The sequence below is a fragment of the Strongylocentrotus purpuratus genome, unplaced genomic scaffold, assembly GCF_000002235.5.
Source record: "Strongylocentrotus purpuratus isolate Spur 01 unplaced genomic scaffold, Spur_5.0 spur5_scaffold_12, whole genome shotgun sequence".
NCBI lineage: Eukaryota > Metazoa > Echinodermata > Echinoidea > Camarodonta > Strongylocentrotidae > Strongylocentrotus > Strongylocentrotus purpuratus.
Window position 1 is genome coordinate 20,331,649 of NW_022145597.1, and position 24,185 is coordinate 20,355,833.

At 37.9% G+C, this 24,185-nt stretch overlaps 2 protein-coding genes across 3 annotated transcripts; both read right to left on the reverse strand.

Moving 5' to 3' along the window:
* Positions 1–278: 278 nt before the first annotated feature.
* On the reverse strand, positions 279–9,439 carry LOC582242 (FAST kinase domain-containing protein 1, mitochondrial). The gene is made up of 7 exons (XM_782202.5): positions 9,309–9,439; positions 4,847–7,288; positions 4,294–4,401; positions 3,548–3,661; positions 2,941–3,106; positions 1,362–1,476; positions 279–698 (listed from the first exon to the last, which is right to left on the reverse strand). The coding sequence occupies exons 2-7, from the start codon at positions 7,227–7,229 to the stop codon at positions 471–473; spliced, it is 3,114 nt and encodes a 1,037-aa protein (XP_787295.3). The 5' UTR covers positions 7,230–7,288; positions 9,309–9,439; the 3' UTR covers positions 279–470.
* Positions 9,440–11,219: 1,780 nt separating this feature from the next.
* Positions 11,220–24,185, reverse strand: LOC115918535 (replication factor C subunit 4-like). 2 transcript variants are annotated; one of them, XM_030982057.1, is made up of 11 exons: positions 24,101–24,185; positions 19,628–19,730; positions 19,220–19,298; positions 18,215–18,294; positions 17,604–17,723; positions 16,612–16,681; positions 15,832–15,905; positions 15,407–15,527; positions 14,288–14,413; positions 12,992–13,117; positions 11,220–12,069 (listed from the first exon to the last, which is right to left on the reverse strand). In XM_030982057.1, exons 2-11 carry the CDS (start codon positions 19,726–19,728, stop codon positions 11,899–11,901), a joined length of 1,068 nt encoding a protein of 355 aa, XP_030837917.1. In that variant the 5' UTR covers positions 19,729–19,730; positions 24,101–24,185; the 3' UTR covers positions 11,220–11,898. The 2 variants fall into 2 exon arrangements, with proteins under 2 accessions (XP_030837917.1, XP_030837919.1); XM_030982059.1 differs by lacking the exon at positions 24,101–24,185 and adding an exon at positions 22,272–22,313.

A 24,185-nucleotide genomic window follows, 5' to 3' on the forward strand; every position in this document is an offset into this window, starting at 1 on the left:
GGGGGGCGTTTCACAAAACTTGTCATCAGTGATAAATGACAGTTTTTGTTATAAGCTACCGAAATCCTTGCTTCTGATTGGTTATCAGCAGAGTTATCACTGATTATTGTCATTTTTCATTAAAAAAAAGCTTTGTGAAATGCCCTCCTGGTGAGAGAGACAGGTTCGTTCCTTGGTGTCTCCTTAGATCAAGATAGTTATGTAAAGTTCCTTAATTAAATTAAATTAAATTAAATTAAATTAAGTTCTTCCATCGCCAGAGACAGGTTGATAGAGTGCTATCCATGGACAGCCCGGTTACACAACACTATTTTTGCTAGAGTTTGCCAAATCATGAATACAATAAAATAAAAACAATTTCATACAAGACACATGTGTGTAACCAATGCATTTCAACTTTCATTTCCTCCATCTACTCTTTTTCATCTAAGTTCTCGATTTCTGGAGCTATTGCCTGCTTCCATCTAGTCCTAGTTCTCCTCCTGTTCTCCCCAATCCTGTAACATCCTGTCCACCATGTCATTGGTCCTACCGGTCTTTCTTGGTCTTGAACCTGGACCGGGTCCTGGTCCAGGTCTCCCTGCATCCTGGTTCTCTGTAGCACTCAGCCACAGATTGCCTCCCAATAGCTCAGAGATGTAGAGGCGCTTGGCCTCAAAGCTATTCAGGTGGTCTCGGCTCCAGTCCATATAAGGTATCTGTCAATGAGTACAATATACCGGTACTACAAATTATTATGTATATTCATATATTTTCCCCGACACCTAAAACAAACTGATTAACAAACATTAACATGTAAATAATTATATCATTATTTCCATTAACACAAAGTGACTTGCATTGCATCTATCACTGACTGCCTGTTAAAGACCATTACTGCCATTGACAATGCATAGCGCCTACGGCCTTCTCGCACCCAGCCAAAGATACAATACAATGGGATCTTAAAATGACATATTTTCACATTTGTAATAGGCAGTCATAATACACAGAATCTTTATTTCTGTTAAGAGCCAGAAGGGCATTAACTCAGTGTGAAAGTACATGAGTTACCACCCTTCTGGTTCCAAACCGTTGAGTTACCGTTTCATAAAATTGGCAATAATTCTGCAGCAACATCTACTATCTGCTGTATGTACTCTACATAATCACTGAAGCTACAGACTTCTTACAAATTGCTCTTGATAGTCCAAAAGAAGCTGTTTTGTTTGGACATAGAAACATGGGCGTCATTGCACATCGTTATGACAGGATTGCATTTCTAGTATATATTTAAAATTGTACCCTTAAATAGAAATACAATTTGCCTCTCGATAGAAAATGAAATTTTGAAATACAAGCTTCTTCATGGATTCACTTACAGTGATGTACTCGTAACCCAAGATTTCAAGATGGCGGCGTTTCATCTCAACCCAGCTGCTGTAGCGTGTGATGTTGGAGCACATCTGAGATGGTCGAATAACATCTATCGCGATCCTATAACAGGTTTCAGAGGGAAGACAAATAGAGAAAGAGTATAACATGAAATGAAAGATAAACCCCAACAAATACATACCGGTAATCATACACATAACAGACAAGAAGAGAAATGTGATCATGTCAGAGGGTTAGACAAGTAAATAGATAGAGAGAGAGAGAGAGAAGGGGAGGCATACAGCAAGAGAGCAAAGATGAGAGCAAGTGAGGGAAAGGGAAAAGAGAAAGGAGAAAAAGAATAAGAGGAAAAAGATGGATAAGAAAAGGCACACAGGGTATGCAAGATATCACATAAAATGAGGAGAAAAGGGGGAATTATGGAGATATATATGGATATTACTAATCAAGGCATACCTTAAGTGCTTATAGTGATGAAGAAGGAAATAAATAGTTTCACAATAACAAATATTATATACCTCACTTAAGAAATCCAGCCATCTGATTGGTCAAATTGCATTCATAAACTTCAACTGTTCCTGTAAAATTCCCGGTAACCATGCTTAAAACATTTCAATATTTTTAATAACCATGGTTATTAAAAAAATAGGTCAGTCTCCATGGTTACCCCATAGGTTTACATGTTAAAAAATGGTTTGAGCGATGGAGGATACCATACGTGTGCGAAAAATTGGTCGGCAATTTCAATACAATTGAATCTCGATCGATCTTACCGACAATTTTATCTTGCATTGTTGACATGAAGACGAAAATTAACTCTCAAAAACAAAAAAACAACATCTGCCGATAGATCTTGATCTAAGTTCGTGCCAATATGCATTGCAAAAGTAAAAGAAGGGTCCGTTTCATGGAGCTTTTGCGAAGCATCCCTCACGCGGAGCCGTTTTCAATCCATTTTAATGTATATATTGGAGAAAACTGCCAAGCATGTTAATGGCGCGCGATAGCCGAGTGGTCTAAGCGTTGGTTTACGATACACCTCTTGTTGTACGCAAGAGTTCGAATCCCGTCTTCGACAAAAATGTAAATTATTTTTTATTTTTTATTTTTTAGTCTATTTTTTTTCGGCATATAAAAGTATTAATGACTGCTTTAATATTCGAGAAATAGTTGTTTTCATACGCTCTCGGGAAGGTTACAATTGGGCTATTCCCCTCGGCAAGCCTCGGGGAATAGCACAATTCTAACCTTCCCTTGAGCGTAATAAAACAACTATTTCTCTCAAAGCAGTCATTAATACTATACTATAATAAAGTGCATCTCCGATCAGTGAATTAAGCAGGACAGAAAGGATGGGCATATCATGAATACACTGTATACCACAATCTCAATTTGCTTAGTGGAAGGCATGGAAGTTCATATCACAATTTTGATTTTTTTTTTTGTTTTGTTTTGTTTCCCCAATACAACTTATTACAATAAAGAAAATCATTGGTTTAAAGATTCAACTGGTACGTTGTTCAATGTAGATTTGATAAATCATTCAGTGCTATTGTTGTAGTTCACCTTTGAGCACCGTCTTGAAGAAGACCTTCCTGATGCTTTTCTCTCTTCAGGATATCCGATGATGAAGGGAAGGTATTTCTCTTCCCGTTCATCTCAAGCTTATCGACCTGTCTCTGGCTGGTATATGTCACGGGCTGACCTTGATAGTCTAAGATACACTCAAAATCTGGTAGAAGACAAACCAAAGAAGACATCAAATGTTATGGAGGTACAGCATCATACAAGCAAATAATCATAGAATACACATTTGTCTTTATTCATTGTCTTGCAAACACATGTGACAACTACAAGGGTATCAACCAAAGTTAGACAATACTAATATTAAAGAAAGAGGAATTTCTAGTCCATATGTAAATTTCTACATACCGGTATTGTATAAATGAGTAAGTATATTTCATTTCAAGGAATATGCATTCCAAAATCTGTTTACAAGGTACTTTGTAATGTGCAGACTATCTGTACTGCAGACTTTACAAAAACCCAAAGCTTTAATTCTAGTTGAACTCTCAACAGTTCAACAGTTCATCAGAATTTTATACAAAACCAAAGGCTAACAAGAATGTGGGTACATGAGAACACATTCTCAGGAACTAGTCAGCATAATCACCATTCGTGTTTGCATAGGGAGTTTGTGCGTTTCTCCTCAAGAAAGCTGGTCCTCCTAGGACATCTTGCAGGACTGATCCAACATCCAGCTTGATCCCGTGTACTTGTGGCTTCCCTATTCACCAAAAACAAATATCAAAGTTAGATCAACAAGTATGAAAAAGATCAAAATAGAAACTACATGTATAATGGGTGACCCTCACTTAGATCTTGGTAAATGTATCATTTTCCATAAATTATGAGAAAGAAAGAAAAAAAATCAAATTCTAATGATACTATTACTAGTTATTACCACACAGAATTTCAGAAACATGCATGTACATGTTTTTTGTTTTAATTATTGCATTCATATGAGGATCTGAAGACAAATTGGTGAAAAAAATGCAAGAAAACAAATTGGGGAGAGATGGTGTGAAAGTCATATCATCTTCTTTTCAAATTTTGCTTTCCCACTCCTCTTTTCCTTTTCCTTTCCTCCTCCTTGTTATCTATTTCACCTTCTCCTTTTCTTCTTCTCTCCTTTTCTTTCTCTGCCTTCTTCTCTCTCTCTTTCTAGCTCTTTCTCTCTCTTTCTAGCTCTTTCTCTCTATCTCTCTCTATATCTCTCTCTCTCTCTCTTCAATGAATATTTGGCTTCCCTAACCCTTGTACTATCCAACCATAAACTGAAGATTCCCACACGAGACGTATTTTGAAGTACATGTACGGTAGGCAGAAAGTCCCACATATTTTGATCTTTATCCCTACCTGATCCTGACATCTGCTCTGAGCTAAACCACGGCACTCTAAGCTCAGGGCATTCAAGGCACACCGCTCTGTTCAACTCTCGAAGCTGATGTGACAGAGCTCTGGGAACTGTACAAGATACATATGAAGCAAAAAATCATCAGTTATCCCATCTGCATTTCGAAATACAAAATTGACTCTACTTTTGTTCAGATGGGTCGATAAATCAAATTCACATTTGAAATTCAACTTGAAAATTGGAAACAAGGTTTGACTCCTTGAGCATACAAAAAACAAAATGTCTTAATTTGTGAAGAAACTAGAAGGAAAGAATGTACCAGATGTGACAGGTTAAAATAGCTGTAACCTTAATTCATGTTACTAATCTTGGGTACAAAAGTTATGGAAATGGATCCTCCTAAATTGTAAGAATTGCTGAAACTGGACTACTACACTTGATAATCTTTGACCATTTTTACCGTACCCAAAAATTATGATTTGAACTCTTAATCTAAATAAAAATTGCTGTGAAATGAATCAAAATGATCTTTTATGGCCGACCTAACAGGCTTACCAAACATCTCTTCCATGCTCCCAAGAAAGCAGAGACTGAAGATAGTTTGAAGTAGGTCCAATGGAAAGCACTGAAGGGCAGCAAGGCTGAGTGCAATGTTGACCAGTCTCTGAGGCTGAAGATCCGCCATGTAGGGTATCACCCTGGAGGCACAAAGGTCTTCCAGGAACGTTGGAGATGTGGGATGGTAGTTGCCAAAGGTGAACGCATCCAAGATGTCACGAACATGGAACGGCGAGATGTCATTCATCTGTGACTGAGCTGTCGCTTCAATTGCCGCCAAGAAGGACTTGTTGTAGATGCGGTGTTGAATAAGCAGTTTGGCAAAGGCAACAGCGGAAGCAGGGTCCCGGATCCACGATGCATTAAGGATAGGGGAAGCTGAAAGACTCTTACTAGCGGCTCTTTTGTTATTAGTGGGATCTGCCAAGTTGGTACAGTAAAGAGGTTTTCTTACAAATTCCAGAAGGTTAAGAAGACCTTTGGGGAGATTTTCCCTTGGGTACAGTTGATCAGAGTAGGAGGAAAGCACAAAGAACACTCTTCGCAGATCATGACCCTTCAAGTTTGGCATGAAGATGAGAACCTTGTCCCACACACTAGGATCAATGTCATTACAAGGCACACCTAGATTGCTCAGGGCATCAAGTGTATAGACTACAATGTGTGGCGAAGGAGTCTTCTCCAAGATATTATGAAGTCTTTCAATACAGATAGATTGTAGCTGGGTATTAGTGGACCTAGCTGTTGTAAGATAGTGTGATATATTCTTGATAGCTGTAACATTAGTTAAACTATCAATGTTTTCCAAGACATGATCTTCAATAAGAGCTAGAAACCTTCCTGACTTAACTTTCATACGCCCCATGGCATTGCACAGCCTTCCAAGTCGCTCCAAAGATAAAAATGGAACTATTTCTGCACTTTTATTTATCAGCTCGACCATAAGATCAGGTTCTGGGTCACGACTTAGCACCTCAATGAGGGCAAGGAGTTGGTGCGGTGAAGAACACTCCAGAAACTGCTTTTTCATTTGCTGCTCCAGAAGCTCCCTGAGCTCGTAATTTCTGGAATAAACTTTCCTCAGGTTGCTGTAGATGATGGCCATCTCAATCGCAGGAATGGCAGGGACTTGTGGAATGAGCAACTGGCTAACCCTAGTCATGATTTGATCCCTATTCTCCATGCTCCTCATTAAAACAGCTCCTTGCATGATGCGTCTGATGTCGTTGAACCCATAGGACGCTCCTGCAACAAACAGCTTCAAGCAGTGTTGCGTGATGCGATTCTCCAAGTCTCCAGAACATAAGGTGATGAGCGCGTAGAAACAATGAGAAAAATCACTTGGGCTGTGGATATCATCAAGTATATCGGACATTCTGGAAGTCATCAGTCCCGCAAATGGAGCGTGGTGTCTGTTCATCATGATTACAGCTTTGGATAATGGTGAAAGGTGAATACTGTCCAAGACATCAATAACGCGATAGACTTTCTGAACAATGTTGGAGACAGCGGGGTGGGTGATATCGACGCTACAGTGTAGGAGCCCCAGGAGAAGCCTTGGAAGAGGGACTACATCGTATTCAAGGTCATCAGTCAACAGCTCTTGGATGTGGGCGAGTACACTCTGCATGATGGCATCCGCTTCACTACAGTCAACACCAAACCTTGGGATGACATCCTTGACAGACTGACAGCAACGGACAAACATAGCAGCATCATTGAGATCAAAGGATTGCACTTTGAGACTCAGTGTGTAATACAGTGCATCGATTGCAGGACTAGTAACCTCTGGAACGGCAAACTTCAAGATCAAGTAGAGCACGCTCAGAGCCTCGGCATTGGACATTGCAGCAGCATGAACTTGGATCAAATTGCACAGTTGTGGCAACACAGGGTGATTGTGAAGGATCTCTGAATATTCCAACCATAGCTGAATATCATCTCTTACCATCCAAATACATTCCCAAAGCTTGTTCACAGCGAGGCAAACATCTTTCGGAGTCATGTCATTTAGGTGACCTGAAATGACTTCGAGCGAATGCAGGAGGTCTGCACCATCCCTAAAGTTTAGGACGCTGTTACTAGAATCCAATCTTAAATTTAGATGTATACTAGGTGAGAAGTCCACACTTGCTTTCTGTTCTGCATGATGAGATATAGCACGGTACTGTTGCTTGGCTTTCAAAATGCTCCCTATCCCTGATAAGTTAACGGTCAATAACCTCAGTGCTCCTGCATATGTTGCAGAATGTGCAAGGCTAGATACAGCTCTTTGGTTAGGCACTTGTCGAATCAGTTGGTTGGATGAGAGGCCCCATGATCTGATGCCCGCTTTTTGAAGATGCCTCAGGCATGAGGTACATATGGCACTGAAAGACATCGCTCTTTAACAGCTCACAAGCTTTCCGTCAAATCATCTGTCATGTCCTCCATGTAAATCTGAAAGAACAAATAAAATGGAAACATTTAAAATTTGATTTCTGTTCACATAATCTATTCCAATCTCTATTTCATTTTTAAGTATAATAAAACTTGTTTTTCTTGAATTTTATAATGTCTTCAAGCCTCTTCATCATCTTCTTATTGCACATATTTATATTAGCAATTACCCATAATTAGGATGTAAACAGCTACAGTACCTCTTCCTGTTTGTTTGATTTATATTTGTATTTCATTTTCTAGATCACTACATTGTTTATTGCCAGACCCTTTACACCCCCACAATTGTGTGTTTGTGTGTGAGGGGGGGGGGGGGGGGGGTGACATTTTCAACACCTGTTCAAGATAGATCTATACCAGTATGTAGATCTATGTCCTAGCAGCCAGGTTTTTAAAAATGAGGGCAAAAATCACCTTATTTACACAGGTAAATTTCATAATATTATGCTTAATTTTAGAATGCCCCACCAAGCAATACTATATGTAGACTCTACATGGAAATCCAACACTTCGGGTTAGAGTTAGGGATATGGTTAGGATTAGATTTAGGATTAGATTTAGGGTTAGTATTACTATTATATTACCTTTAGATTTAGCTTTATTGGTGAAGCGTTGGTTGAGCTACAAACATTGGGGATACGGGGTCCAGACAACTCGCCACAAAGACAGCTCGCCCCTGGACAACTCGACACAATACCCTGTACATCTCGCCACAATACCCTGGACAACTTCCCACGGTCGAGTTGTCCAGGGTGGGGTGCCTTTTCGGGCAGCTCGTCACACTTTTTTCCCCCTCATGATTCCTATCCCTCATCTTAGATGAAATTGTCATTTTTCATGATTCATTATGCTTTTATAAACACAAAGACAAAGAATAACACGGCCCATACGGTACAGCTCACAGTCACAGTACACAGCGTATGCACAATCAAGTGTAATCTTGTAGGCGAGCGATAATTTCGCTGAGGTAGAGAAAAGGTAATATTAGAATGTAAAGATACATAACAGCATATTCCTACCATTAAAAAGTTTCTTGAGACAGAAAAATGAACTTAAAAATTGAGAAGTTATCCGGCGATCGTACGCCTCCGGTTTGTCAACAATAGATTCTTGTTGCAAGCGCAAGGAAAATCAGCTTTCTTCTTTAGAACAGCTCTCAAAATACTCATAATTTCCATGTTTCCTGTTATGACTGTGTTTATAAAAGAATAATGAATAGTCTACATAAAATGACAATTTTGTCTAAGATGAGGGATTTTAGATCTAGAAATCATGAGGGGAAAAAAGTGTGGCGAGCTGTCCGAAAAGGCACCCCACCCTGGATAACTCGACCGTGGCGAGTTGTCCAGGGTATTGTGGCGAGATGTCCAGGGTATTTTGTCCAGGGGCGAGCTGTCTTTGTGGCGAGTTGTCTGGAATTCACGAATATTTGGTCAATTTTTGTGGTGGCCGGCCGGGTGCTCTAAACTTTCAGAGAGATTTCCTTTTGCTACAGCCACCTACAATTTACAGCATGTGAGTGCTAGGTCTAATTTGGTAAATGAGAAAATAATGAATTGCACAGTTATGGCCAAGCCCAAGAGTCTCACATTGCTTTTACTTTGTAAAGTCCTTCAAACTAAGGCTTCACACACAAATGAAACAACCCTTCTTATCATTCATGAATGCATTTTTTTCTTAAAATCAATATGATTCAAGAAGACTGAAAACAATGTAAGAATAGACAATTATATTCTGTAAAACAGCCAGGAAAAAGACATGTAAATCTGCACAATAGAGCAATTCTAATTCATTCCGATATCCAACTTTCAGCACCCCCACGTATACGAGCGCAGTCGACGTAGCACATCGCGCCAGCCCGCCTGGCCCAGCCGGCTGCCGATGTCCTGATTGTGGTTTGACTCCTACTAGTACTACTACTACGGTACTAGGGCGACTTCCCTTACTGTCGCGGTTCAATATAGACTAAGCGAAATTAAACAGTTAAGAACAATGCAGATAGTATCTGATGATTACTTACATCAACATCAATCTCCAATCGAAAAGTAACTAGATCTACAATGCTCGTATCTGCCTCATAGTTCAAACTTTCCAGTCAGTAGCTCTAAACTTGGGAATCCGTTCTGTGACCTTCGCGACCTCTGGAAGACCACGTGCAAACGTGCGCTGCCGTTCGAGGGGGTTTCCCCTTTTTTACGGCGTGACCGTGTGTACTACTACCCTGTAGCTCGCAGAGTTTGCATATGAATGTCCGGACAACCAGGGAAAACTCACATATCCCTGGGACAACTAGCTCCTTATGTATTACTCTTCGTTTTTCACTTAAATTTATCATATAAGAAACGATCCTTACATGCATATAGTATGACTGTACATGATAATCCTTTCCCATCAATCGTAATCCCATAAAATATTCTGCCAGTCCTTATAATTACTATTTCATTCAATTTCATCTTCTCTAGAACAGATTTCTGATCATTTTATTTTGCTTGTTTGTTGTACCCCTCATTTTAACTTGCAAGACATTTTAGTGCATTTTTGTGTTCTGTTCTATATTTTTCAATTTATCTTCATGCATGCATATATGGCGCATTCCCTTTCTAATTATAGCATATTTCCTCTTAGACCTTTAAACAAATACAAATTCTTCCACGAGCAAGCCCCCAAATATAAATAAAGTTATAAGTAATTAAAGCACATGATGAAAATGGATTAAAACCCCATAGGAAGCCCCTCCCCCCCCCCCCCCCCACACACACAAAAAAAAAAAAAACATTCAAACATAAGCCTGTATATACATTCATCAGTAGACAGTATTAAATCATTACTTCTTTTAATTTTGATATTTGTATCTCTATAATTATAGATTAATTCTCTCTTCTTTGTTTTGTATCTCTCTCTCTTTCCCCTCTTCCCAAGCCTCTCTTCATCTCCACCCCCTCCGTCTCTCTCTCTCCACAATGATTAAATGTATATGATTCTGTATATTTTCTTTTAATTTTTTTTTAATAGTTTCAGCTTATGGGCTGCATAATTCACTTTTATTTTCTCATACTAAACCGATTCAATCTCTCTCTCTCCCTCCCTCTCTCTCTCTCTCTCTCTCTCTCTCTCTCTCTCTCTCTCAATCTTGCATGCCTATAATTATATAGAACGTTTTACTCTGAACTATTTGAGCTATCAGTACAAAATTTATTGGACAATAAGTCTTTTCATACAAGGTTATAAAGGTGTCTTTTATTTTTTATTACATGTATATTTTACAAAGACAAACAGAAGAAGAAAAAAAAGAATGGTTACAAAAACATTTGTACATATAGTCTAATTCATTGGGATTTCTATGGAAAGGAATCATTATATCTATCATGCAACCTCTGCATAGCTGACAGAACATCTCGAGTTAGCATTTGTAAAACTACATGAAATTTCAGACTATAGGAGTTATTATTCTCACATTTAGAATCAAGAGCAGACTAGCTGTTTTAGAAGTCCATTCCATCCAAACATTTAGCGCAGTAGGTTGAGAAATCAGACAAAAAGATATTCTTCCTATTACTGTCCACCCAGCCCCCCCCCCCTCTTTTTCTTTCTCTCTCTGCCTCTCTGTCTATCTATGTATCTGTCTGTATGTTTCTCTCTCTCTTTTCTCTCTCTCTCTCTCGCTCTCTCTCTCTCACTCTCTCACTCTCTCTCTCTTCCTCTTATATCTTTCTCTCCAGGAAGACTATTGCGACACCATGTGACAAAAGTCAAGTACTCCATGAGATAGTTTGGAAGAATATCATGTTTGTACCCCAAGAACAAATGTCACCTGACAAAGTGAAAATAATTGCTCTTTATATGCAAAATATGATGGGAAATAGCTGAGAGGTTTGGACCAAACTTTCATGTGTGTGTAGCCCCATTCACACATTTTGGTGTTCAGTCAGGGCACAGGATTTTGAAGCAAGATTAGGTCAACTTCTTATCATCTTGATGATTCCAAAACATAGCAATATACACCAATACATAAATATAGCTTTCCTAACTGCTTCTGGAAAGTTTCTTTCACAATATAATGCCATGATCACAACACAATATTTTCTTTAGACAGACTGAAGCTCATAGCTCTACATGAAATATGATTTACTTGCAAGATAAGTGATCTTACATGTCCAGGAATGGACATATTTTACATTCAACATTTTATGCTTCCAATCCACATTTTTAAAGATAAGCTTTCAACAATGATATCTAAGTGACGGTGTGCGAAATAGCAAAACATTTCATGAACATATGATATAGATACCCTTAAGTTTGGCATTCTGTGAACAGTCATTCATAACTACAAGCTATGTGACTGTTTGGTTCTCTTGAAAAAGCAAGAGCACATTTTGATGGACAACAATGCAGAAACATGAATAATGTGAGATTTATCAAGGTGTGTCATGGTTTTAAAATAACATTTCCACGACGATTAGTGTTCTCTACGCTGCTCTTCAAAAGATTTTCCAAAATGAGATACAGCTCCATGAGCAATGTATACAATCATCTGCACATAGATGTTGTAGATATACATCACAATGTCCAGAACTAGTTGTAATCCATTCACATACAGCCCTAAAGATGTCCTAATTCTGTACAGTGCAGAACTGATCCATGGTCAATGTGAACAGATCCATGATTTGCAAGCCCTCGTCTGCTCCGTCACACAGCCGTTTGTCGATGACAGCGAGACGCTCAGCGATGGCAGATTTCTGTTTATCGGTCAGCTCACCTCTGTCCACTATGATGTCAAAGATCTGGAGCAAGAGATTCAGAGAGGTTTAGTGGGTCAAGCTAGTCCAAGGTATTTTGTCCCATATGGGTTCCCACATGATTTGTGGAATTATTTCCTATCAGGTGGTGGAAAACCCAGGTTTCATGAATTAAAACACAAGGGCAGCTGTTTTTTTAATATTTTTTAATGTAAATTACAAAAATTAAAGTTATTTCACAATGCTGGACCACTCTCAAAATTTGTATGAGTTTCTGGGTTTACTGGACCCATTCCTACACCTGGGTGGAGAGTGGCAAATGTAGATTAATGTCTTGCTAGACAAAAAATCTCATAGGAGATAAAGATGGGTTGGTTGAGATTTTTTCCTTCTCTTTGCCTCTAAATGAGGTGTTTATTTAATATTCAACAAGAACATAATTTCACAAAAACAATTTAGCAAAACAATGGAACATCAATAATACCCATACTATTTTTTCAGATATAACTTTGCAAATTTGCAGGAGAGTTCATGTTTTGTACTTTCAAATGTTCATAGATGGGTTGGTTAAGACGGTATGGTCAGAAAGGAAAAAAAGGCATTGGCTTCTGAAAGCAATGGATTTCCAGGTTGGGATCAAAACCTTGTTGCAGACCTTACAAAACATGGAAGGAGATGCTAGAAGAAGATATGAGAGCTTCTGGTTTCACCCAGGCGGATGCTGGTAACCAGGGCATTATTTCACAAAACCGTCAGAAGTAAAAGTTTGTGGACATCCCATAGAAACGCATGTTAATTCTATAACACACATTTCAGCAAGATGTCCAAGAGTTTAGACGGCTTCGAGAAACAGCCCCGAGAAGGTTTGGAGAAGGGCCATGAGGGAAATAACATTTCCAACATCATAGGGTGAGAAAAACTGACACTAATCAATGACAATTTTGATGATGTCTGGAGGACTACTAACCTGGTTGACGACCTGTGAAGCTGAGTAGCCACCTTGGAGTAGTTCTTGGACCTTCTCGTCAAGCTTTTCATACGATCCGCCGTAGCAGGCCTGAATCAGATCGTCTATCATCTTGTCTGGGATCACCTGGATATCATAAGAACGAAAAATTGAATCCAAGATTATTTAAAGGTAAAGACTAGTATTCGAAACGCCCAATTTCGAAAAATGAAATGGAAGCTCTTATTACCAATCATGTGAAAGAATATGTTTTGACTAATACATGATGATAACAATTTTGCCGGGAAACCGCCTACTAATTGATATATTTGGTAAATTAGTTTATCTATTGGTATGTGAGAGATAAACGCAAGTGTCGTGCACGTGTCGCGCACATGTGCGTAGTCCCATATACAGTGCTTGTAACTTTATGACAACTGGGCCAAATTTCTTATCATTTTGATGATTCCAGAACCTTGCAGTACACACCAATAATAATATGCTAGATGATCAACCTTTTCTGATCGATTCCACAACGTTTCTTTCACAATGCAATCGCATGACCATAACTGGTCTTTATCTTTAATCTATAAGCTGTTTATTTGAATTTCAAATTATAACATGCACAATTTCTTTCCACTTGTTACTAGTTGTCAAAGTATCAACATGAAGTACAACCCTTTAAATTTCAAGTTTGACCCCCTTTCCCTCTCTATTCAGCCTCCTCAGGACATAACAAATACCAAAATTAAGATCACATTTTTGTAAAAGCTTCCAATTTATGGCAGCTGACACAACTTCATTATTTATCTACTTCCTACCATCACATTTTTGCCAATATCTTTGCAACACAGTATTTACATAGATACCTCTATAAAATTACATTTCCATATCAAAGGTACACTAGCTGTGGTCGGCATTTAGTAAAACCCTGATAAGATTCCTTCCTCACCTGTGAATCACCCCTGCTATCCCGCCGCGGCACTAATGTCCTTTGGCAAGACATTGATCTACATTTGCCACACTCCACCCAGGTGAAGTAAATGGGGACCTGGTAGGAATTTAGTCCTTGAAACGCAGCGCGCGTAACAGGTGCACTGCTAAAGCCAAGGTAACTATGCTGCTTTATTGTAGAGCGCTTGGAGACTTCTGATATAAGCAAAATATAATTATTTTCCTGTAGACAAGTTTTTAATAAGATGCCACCCTCTCGCTGAAGTCCAAGGATGCTCTCTAGGAATGTGATGGAGTTCCTAATTACAATAACAGAGCCCCTTGTCCCTTCCCCTCCCCTCCCCATTGACACCTGTCACTCACCCCTGCAATCTCATAAACATCTTCTACTCGGATGCCATCTTCTCGTTGAAGACGATGAACGCTCTGAAGGAAGGTGATAGATTTCCTCATATCTCCCTCTGACAACTTCAAAATGGCTTCCAAGGCCTGGGGGAGATCAAATGGAGATTACATTAAAACCACAGATTTAAAGACCCACTGTACTACTTGTAGCTACTTGCTCCCTCTACATAGAAAACAATGCATAATCAGTGACCATGGGTCCCCCATGATCCTCTTTTTCTTATGTTAATTGAGAGCTGAGTTGATGTGATAACCACCTGTCCAGTGACCTTGCAGGGTGGTGTAATCCCACCTATAAACTAGTACAGATAAGCTTTAAGCTCCGTCGGACAGATTTCCAATTTTCAAGCCACAATTTACCAACCATTACAGCAGATGCAGAATCTTGATTATAAACACTGAATAGAAGACACCATGCCTACTTGTAAGATTTACTGCACATAGCTAACCTTGTGATTTCTTGTAGGATTCACAGAGATAAATCTAAAAACAGAACTGATTCCTTTTGTAACTTTTCATTCCAGTTCTGTTTTGTTAAAAATGACTCATTATTTGATGTCACTTTGTAGTATGATTGCATACAGAACCGGTATATGCATTTGAAACAAAATGTACATACAGGTATCGAATATCACACAGTGTCAATGATAATCATAGTAACGTAAAGAAATACAAACCAATGAGACAAACGAATGTAGTTATAGGAATCAAAGAGCCAAATTTGGTGGCTAGATGGAAGTCAAATTGATCACAAAGGGTGGTATTCTCGAAAGCGGACTAACCTTAGTCCATAGTTTAATCCTCCGACTAAGTATGGAATGCCAAGTGTCTATATGAATATATTTTTGAATAATTTGATATGTCCCTAAATTACCATGATAACATATTTATTTCATAGTTAAATTGTTGTTTATTAATTATGTTATTGCATTTTATTTTGATTTAGTAACAGATTAAATTATTCAAATATATATTCATATGGACACTTGGCATTCCATACTTAGTTGGAGGATTAAACCATGGACTAAAATTAGTCCGCTTTCAAGAATACTACCCAAAGATTTCATAGAAGTTTACCTCTTCGCCACAGTTGATGTTTTCCGCTTCACAGATCTCTCTCAGCTTCTTCCCCTGGATAGGTTTACTGAGAGGTTTGAAGCGAAACTTGGAGCAACGCGATGTCAGAGGCTCAATAATCCTGTTACAAACAAAATGGAATTTAGGTGATTGTTTCACACCATATACATAAACAATTACAACTAGTATCACACTTAAGACAATAAAGACAATTTCTAATCAGCAAGATGAGTTTCTTTAATATGAAAAAACAAACACTTGGAAAGGTTCACTACAATGCCTTAGCTGGTATGTATAGCTGATTTAACCCATAGCCTATGAGAACTAGGTGGCTCCTGTATTTACTCAGTGAGAATGAGAAAGTTTAGACGTTAACAGGTTAATATTTATTAATACTCTTAATATGATGACAAACAGAAACATACCTGCTGATGTAGTTACAGATGAGGCAGAACTTTGTGTTCTTGGATTGTTTCTCCATTGTTCTTCTGAGGGCAGCCTGAAACATAACAAAACAAACAACAAAAGAGTAAGATAAAAAAAAACACCAGAAAGCATATTACATCAACTTTCTCAAATCTTATAAAGGTCTTTAAATCTATCCTGGCAAGTTTCAAATAAGCAGGGCTCTTTTCAGCTCATAAAAAACTTTATGTGGGGCCTTGCCTTCAGAGAGAGAAATACTACCGGTATGCCTCTAGATCTGAACCTTTCCCCAACACTTTTCATTGAGAAAACATGATTGGTCATCCCACATCATTCCTATTATCATTGCGATCTCTACCATAAGTGTACATGGTGTCAACCCTTAAAGTGTAGCAATCAACTAAAAAAGAAAATTAAAGAGCTAGAATAAATCAAATGGACTTTGAAAAAAAGGAGTATGAGGAATAACATCAAACTCAGCACAAGGAACCAAATTCAGACTTTGGTTCTGTACAGGCCCTCTTCTTCTATGCGAACATTCTATTCCTAAGTCACCTTTTTTGGTTAATGAGATTGTATTTATACTTGCAATATCTTTCTGTGAAAGTAATATCTGACTTTCTTATTTTGAATATTATACAATGACAAAGTATACAGAACAAAATACTTGTTGGTGATTGGTAGACTTTAATTTAAAAGAGATCTAATTTTGAACAGACTCCAAGAGAATGGCTAGTATAGAGTTACAGAAAGACATGTGAGCAAAAAGAATTGGATACCTGAGCATCATAGGTCATTGAATCAGCCTCATCCAATATGATGATCTTGAATGGAGGGCAGGGTTTCCCACTAAAGAGAAACAAAACAAGATTAAACAACGAATGAAAGGAAATATCATTTGAGCTATGAATTACTGTAATACCCAAGTCATACCAGAAACAAAAATATTGAGAACCGTAAGATCATTTGTACGAAGGGTTTTGCGCCAATTAGAATATGCTTTAGGCTAAAGTAACCGGATGACTGTGCGATTTTAAAATAAAATCTGATGGGTTGTGAAAAAGTACCCACATGATCGTGCAGTCTTTTTCCATATCTCATGGTTTGCACAAATGATTGAAAAAATTAAATATGCAAAAGTTAAGACGATGGATGTATGCACACAGCCATTGCAAAATGCTTGGGTAAGGACTAAACATGTTGCTTCTCCCAGTGTTTAATATAAAAGTTAATTAAAAAACATAAGGATGTAATGTAGTCTAAGATCATCACACCAACATCTTCTTAAGATCCCCAAGACGCGAGTAGCCTGTAGTGAAAGGGCCTTTTCAGTCTCTTTTGAATAACTTCCTTAGAGACCTTTAAATCCACAAGGAAATCTCATCTTTTTGAACAATACCTGTACTTGGCACTATGACACTCGTCCAAACTCTCTAATACTTTCTATTTTTCTTGTGTGCCTCAGAATAGAATTGTCTAGATAGACGGCGCTATATAAATGCCTATTATTATTATTATAGGGAAAAGTGATGTACTAGATTTTGTAATCAAGAATAGTATTTAAGGGCTTTTCACACTCGCATTGAAAATATTTAAATCTTGAAATCAGCTTGTGGGAAATACCCTTGTATAACAATCATGGCCATTCAGTATTATTAAATAATTAATAATGAACTATTTTACACTTGCTATAACTTTTATACATTACTGATAGCGAACTAGGCCATAGGTTCAATTTATTCTGGGATTCAACGAATGTTTGTACACATACTCTGGTCTTATTCCACCTGCTGCTGTCTGAGCAAACTTCTTGACCTTGTCTCGAACGACCTGGATTCCTCGTTCATCGGAGGCGTTCAGTTCCAGAACACGGCTCCGATACATGTCAGTACTGATCAAAAACAAGAGATTTAAAAAATATGATTTTAGACATTTTTTTTTTCTGTCGATCGCCGGTACTAATAACTTTATCAAGTAACAAGATACTAATACCGGTATGCATTATTTTCTTCAATTCCCCATCTTTTCATCTGCTACTTTAATCTCCACTCTCTCTCTCTGTCTCTCCCTCTCTGTCTGTCTGTCTGTCTTTCTTTTAATCTCACTCGCTTTCCCTCTCCCTCCCCCCTCCCCTTCTCTCTCCTTCTCTCTCTCTCTCTCTCCTACACATACACACGCATGTCCATCATCAAACATATCAATCCAGAAAAATGTTTGATGAAGTGGTGAACTATCCCCCAAAACATTTATAGTCCAGTTTATATTAATTTGTGTATGACAGCTTTGGGTTATCTCCTCATTGTATTAGCAATTTCATTCACTCATTCTCTAGACCACTGGAAGCTTTGCCACACAGCATTCGCTACTTTGCAGATAACTCACCCAAACAGTTCTCTTGATGCAGCCAAAATGGTAGATGTTTTGCCTGTACCCGGGGGTCCATAGAATAGCATGTTTGGAAGCTGCAGAATAAACATTACAATTAATCAATAATCTCAATCAAATCAATTAAAGGGATAGTTGAGTTCTGTTTTCAGACTGCAAATGCCTTCCAAGTGCATGGTTATCGCTCTTATTCTTATCTATGACATTTCTAGTACCCTTTTAGAACCTAAAATTGCTATGAAGGTCATTTTAGACCCCCGAATGCGTGAAATTTAGCCAATACGAGCATACCAATTCAGCTCCACTTTAAAAGAAACATGGTGACCTTCAATTAATTATTTAATTAAAAATAACAATACATGGGCCGGCTGGTTGTGCGTAATATAAGCAACACGAAAATGCCAACAAAAAACCCAACATCAGCATTTGCTGAAATACAGCGTAAAAGGCGTTATTTCATTTTTTCCAACGGTTTTCTCAAATTTTTCAAAATATCCAATATTTGTGGTGGTACACAAGTATTAGAAATCGTTATATTTCAGCCGTCTCTGAACCGATTTTGATCAAACAAAGATGATTTTGTCATTTAAATATTATGTTCTTTCAAATTTGACAATCAGTTTGTCATTATCTCACAAAAAATTATTTTGTGTAGCGCCCTCTGCAACAGAACTCAACTATCCCTTTAATCTTGAGAAACATAGTCTGCAGGCAAAGACTCTAATTGACGCTTTAACCCGTTAACTACTGAAATGTAAAGGTCCCATAGGTTTAACACAGGGACCACCAGGTTCCCGTCAGGAAAGGGTTAATACAATTCCATGAAGCCTTGGGCAAACCTAAGTCAGTCTCTGGCTCTGTCAAATAAGAACAGCTACAGTACAGGGTGTAAGGAGTGCTGTAGGACTTTTTTTAGTTTTCATAGTCTCACAGGTCAAGCAAACTGTCAATGGTTTGTGCCTGCATACTCGGAGGAACACACTGGACGTTGAAATAACTTACATCTGCTCCTTGTAACGATTTCTTAAGAACAGCAACAACCTCATCTTGATAAGCCACTTCATCGACAGTCCTGGGTCGGCTAAAATATCAAGAAGAAAAAAAAAAACTTTCTAAATTGAAGAATAAGACAAAGATAGGCTTTTCTTTTGATCTATCTACATATCTATTTATGTATTATAACAATGAAACTTTGTTATTTTCATCAAAGCTTCATATTTTCAGCACAGTAATATTTCTAATATATTATGTAATTGTCTAGCCACCTAATAGAAAGCCCAAATTAATAATTTAATACTTCAGTCGAAAAGGGTACATGAAGTAAAATTCCCACTTATTCTGATAAACATCAACATTACACCTAGATTAATTTGATACATGTGTGTAAAATAAATGAAAGAATCGTCTTACTATTTTTCAACCCAAGGAACTTGTCTCTGTTTAGTGGATCCTCCTGTTGAAGACGCTGCAGCCTTGGATTTAAAGCTACCTCCTTTAAGAAAAGCATCCATTTCTAGGTCAGAAGAGGGAAAAATAATTTATCAGAATCCTCTTTTATTTTTCTAGTGATAGCATCAAAATAAAGTTGTATAATAAGATACTAGATTTAAAGGGGAAGTCCACCCTGATATTAAGTTGGTTTTTAAAAAAGGAGAAAAATGAGAGAAACAAATTAGTAAAAGCTTGAGCAATATTCCGATTAGAAATAGAAAAGTTTTCATTTTTTTAAGTTGTCATTTGTGAAGAAAATAAATTGACAAAACTGTCATGATTCAGTGCGACGTACTCAAATTTGCAGAGCTCTCTACAAAAATTTTCATAAATTTTCATTTTCTTACTTATCGATGCACAGGTTTTATAAAAAAAAAAATTATTTGCAACAATATGAAGAACTAATTAAAAAAATTGTGTGAAGTAGGGTAGCGTGCCCAGTATTCGGTCAGACAGCCATTTCAACAGCTGTAACAATTTAAAAATAATTTATGAGCCCCGAAACTTGCACAAATCAGGCAGCTGAACAACTTTTCTTAACTCTCAAAATTAAATCAGATTTAGGGCCCCGGAAAGATCTCCAACTTAGCTCGAAATTGGTCAGTGTCGCACAACTTTCTGCACTTCCGCGTTCTGTTAGCACATGCGCTAACATGCATAGCCATATGTAGAAGTCTATTGCGAAACAACTACGTGTGCTGTCGCAATGAATTTAGTATGTGTGTGAAGAGAATCACTTCCGTGTTTACTCCATTGCAGCGAATTTGCAAATGACGCACTTGCAGATGTGCAAGAGGTATTTATACGATACCCTTGCCATGCGGTATCGCTCGTCCAGTATTCGGTCAATGCATTGACATTCAGTGCTTTGTCGCGCAATTGTGTGAAATTGTGCGCAAATATGCTTCACTCCTTGGCAATGGAGATACCACGCACAAATCACGTGACTGAATTCTATTCGGCGCGACTGAATTCTGGGCAGAAAAATGCTCCGTCTTCTTTTGGAAGTATTTTGCTTCATACCCAATTCTCATTCCCTCACACTTATCATCATTCTATATTTTAAGTGACTATAAAATCCTGTTAGAGGAATAAATTTCTTTTCTTTTGATGGGTAGATTGCCAAATAAAAGAAGTAAGAATTCAAAATATTAGCGATTTCCTATTAAAGATAAACTTTAGTACTGGTAATGCGATGCATTGTGAAAGACAAGGTGTGGAAAGGATCAGAAACAGTTGATCATGTAGCATGTAAGTATTGGTGTGCACTGCAAGGTTCTGGAGTCATCAAAATCATAATAAATTTGACCGAGTCTTGGTAAAGTAACAAGCACTGTAAACAGAAAGCTAAATATGGGACAACACACATGGTGTCGAGGCTAGTACTACTACTACCTTGATATTCTTGTCTTTCTATGCTCATTACTCAGCCAGTATACATTTTCTTCCAAAATAGTTTGGCACATGTCATTTATTTGTAATCTTGAAAATTCAGTGTAAGTTTTGTTTGATTCTGTGAGAATTAATTTTCTTTTTTTTTACCAGAACTGGAGTTTATCTTTAAGTGACCAAATACTGGGCACTCTACCCTAATCTACCGTAATGTCTCAGCTCCTCATTACGGTAGAAAACTTCACATAGGCACGCACCCGCTCACAACCCAACATCAGTATGCACTTGTATTGTGCATTGATTTGCCGTGAAACCTAACCTGTGAAAAAGTCTACTATTACTAGTATCAATGTTTTTCCGAAAAATACTCAGAAAATAACAAGAAAATTGACATGAACAGTAGGGCCGCTGGTCCAAGAATGAGGATCGTCCTCATAAACAAGGATATCCTCATAAACGAGGACAAAATGCGTCCTCAAAAATAAGGGTCGTCTGCATTTTCGAGGACGTTTTTTTTCATCGGCGCTCTGGGGGTTTCATGTTACAGAATGGCCTGCTGGCGATGCCAAAAATAGATTCCCCGGGGGAAAATAACCCTAGTTTACCGTCTACTTTTATGGGTTGTTCGTCTTCCCAAGGACTTATTGCTTATAATGTGAAAGTCTCTGTACAATGTCAATGTAAATTGCATCAAGAAAATCATTGCAGAATCCGTTTTTTGCATCGCCAATGTGCCGATCAAAAATATGAAACGTCTGTAAAAATGTAGACGGTCCTTATTTTTGAAGACGCATCGGTCTGTGTTAAAGGTAAAGACCAGTATTGGAAACGCCCCAATTTCAAAAAATGAAATGGAAGCTCTCATTACCAATCATGTGAAAGAATATGTTTTGACTAATACATGATAATAACAAATTTGCCGGGAAACCGCCTACTAATTCATATATTTGGTAAATTTGTTTCTCTCATGATCTGTGAAAGATATAGGGTAGTCCCATATACATCTTTCTGTGTATAGTGCTTGTAACTTTATGGAAAATGGGCCAAATTTCTTATCATTTTGATGATTCCAGAACCTTGCAGATGCTAGATGCTAGATGATCAACCTTTTCTGATCGATTCCACAACGTTTCTTTCACAATGCAATTGCATGACCATAACTGGTCTTTACCTTTAAGGAAGACGATCCACGTTTATGAAGACGATCCTTATTCTCGGACCAGCACCCCTACTGATGAAAGTGAAACAGGTAATAAACATAATGACATTTAACTCATGATCTTTATTTGGACATTTCATGAATATTTACTTCATTTTTGGTATGTTTTAGTAGGGTATCTCCACGCCGGAGTTACGGGTCAAATTTTTGATAGGTTTCTGAACAAGCGCCGAAAATTTAGGGTGAATTCTAAATGTATGAATTAGATCTATGATAGGCAAATTCATGCAAAAAAATATATTAAAAAAAATTGACTTGAAAACACATCACACAATTAGTCTGAACCGAGTCAGGAGCAAATTTGAAGAAATTATATTTTTAAATGTTGTAAAACCAAAGATATAAGAAGAAAACTGACCAAGTATCTGTACTAAAAATCGTACATGTAAAATTGGTTGTAGACATTCGACAGCTGAATATGACGCGCACGGTTGCATTACGTGCGTTCTCGAATCCAAAATCGTACCTCACACACACAATCTCGCCATACCGCGAATGGTCCGTCTTGGGGAGCTAGCCGGCTGAGAGTTTGCAGCGATACCAACGCAGCTTCGGAGCTCCGCAGCGCGCCATTTTAGCGGGACTCGGAAAGGTTTGCGATGGGAAGGCAGAGGCCTAGCTTTTTGCCCAAACAACGCTAGATCGGCTGCTGGCAAAATGAAAATAACTACGATCGAGAACATCGTCGGTTTCTTAACTTTTCAGTGAGATAATTCTGAATTCTAATTGAGACTATATAATAAATTAAATCGACAAAGAAACCTCGGTAGAACTCTTATAACTATACAAAAGCTTGTTTATTTCTTCATTTGACATTTTGTTTTCGACCATTTTTTCGTGCGCGAGTCAATGTAAACTATGTATTACCAAACTTTCAACACGCAAGGAACGGGGAACACTCGCGGACCTTGTAACAAATTTGTTGCAAAAAAAAAATTTCAAGGGTGATTTTGAAGCAGTGGAGAACATTGGCGCTGCAATGCGCAGAAATATACTTGAAAGAAACTTAAAAAAGAATACCTGAATTTTCAGAAAATCGTATTTGTATTAGTGTACCTAGATGTGACTTGTTTATAAATCAGATTTTATGAAGATTTGTCGGGAAAAAAAGTCAATTTTTTCCATTTGGTGGTCATTTCTAGGCTAATATTTTAAAAGTTGCATCAGTAATGGGCCCGATGTTTCTCTTATCGTACTCGCATGTTATTTCTACATAGATCTAGATTAAACATAGGATGGTTAAGGGTAAGACCAGATAACATTATAAAAAAGATATATCCTTCCACCCTCCCATATCCAAGTTTTGGCTGATTATTGCCGACCCACCGCAGCAAGGCCATTCAGATTTTCGTACGCACGCAAAGCGCCCTCTAGTGCCCCATGAATGTGCCTATCTTATGATTATGAATGATTGAACATTAAATTTCCTATGCTTAGATCTAGAATCTAGGGAATCTAGACTATACATTGTTGAGTTTATTTTAGTACAGGGCAATTGGGAGGGGAGCTCGCAAGATACGTCACATAGCTGCCAATGTGTGTTTGATTGATCGCACCTTCAAAAATTCATAACTTTCAGTTTCACAGCACTTTAACATTCACGACAAACATGGATATCAACATATGGGACCGATCCTCAAAATATTACACGAAAGGGTCTAGATCTAGATCTAGATCTCTAGATCTAGTTAATTTTAAAATGCGTTTTTAAACGAATTACACTCAAAATAACCATCTCAATCATTACAATGGAATGTATGTCATGTTTGACTCGACCTCACCTAATAATAATACGTCAAGCTTCAAATCGCTGTAGACTAATTGCGTATTTTTTAGTAGAAGTAAGAAATTTCCCGGGAAAATTAT

Excerpts from the sequence above, each read along its gene's own strand:
- LOC582242 (XM_782202.5), bottom strand. The coding sequence starts at position 7,229 with ATGTCTTTCAGTGCCATATGTACCTCATGCCTGAGGCATCTTCAAAAA. Across the intron at positions 4,402-4,846 it reads GAGCATGGAAGAGATGTTTG|TTCCCAGAGCTCTGTCACAT; the intron begins GTAAGCCTGTTA and ends TATCTTGTACAG. Across the intron at positions 699-1,361 it reads TGGGTTACGAGTACATCACT|ATACCTTATATGGACTGGAG; the intron begins GTAAGTGAATCC and ends ACTCATTGACAG.
- LOC115918535 (XM_030982057.1), bottom strand. The coding sequence starts at position 19,728 with ATGGATGCTTTTCTTAAAGGAGGTAGCTTTAAATCCAAGGCTGCAGCG. Across the intron at positions 17,724-18,214 it reads GCATCAAGAGAACTGTTTGG|TACTGACATGTATCGGAGCC; the intron begins GTGAGTTATCTG and ends GTTTTTGATCAG. Across the intron at positions 13,118-14,287 it reads ATGTTTATGAGATTGCAGGG|GTGATCCCAGACAAGATGAT; the intron begins GTGAGTGACAGG and ends TATGATATCCAG.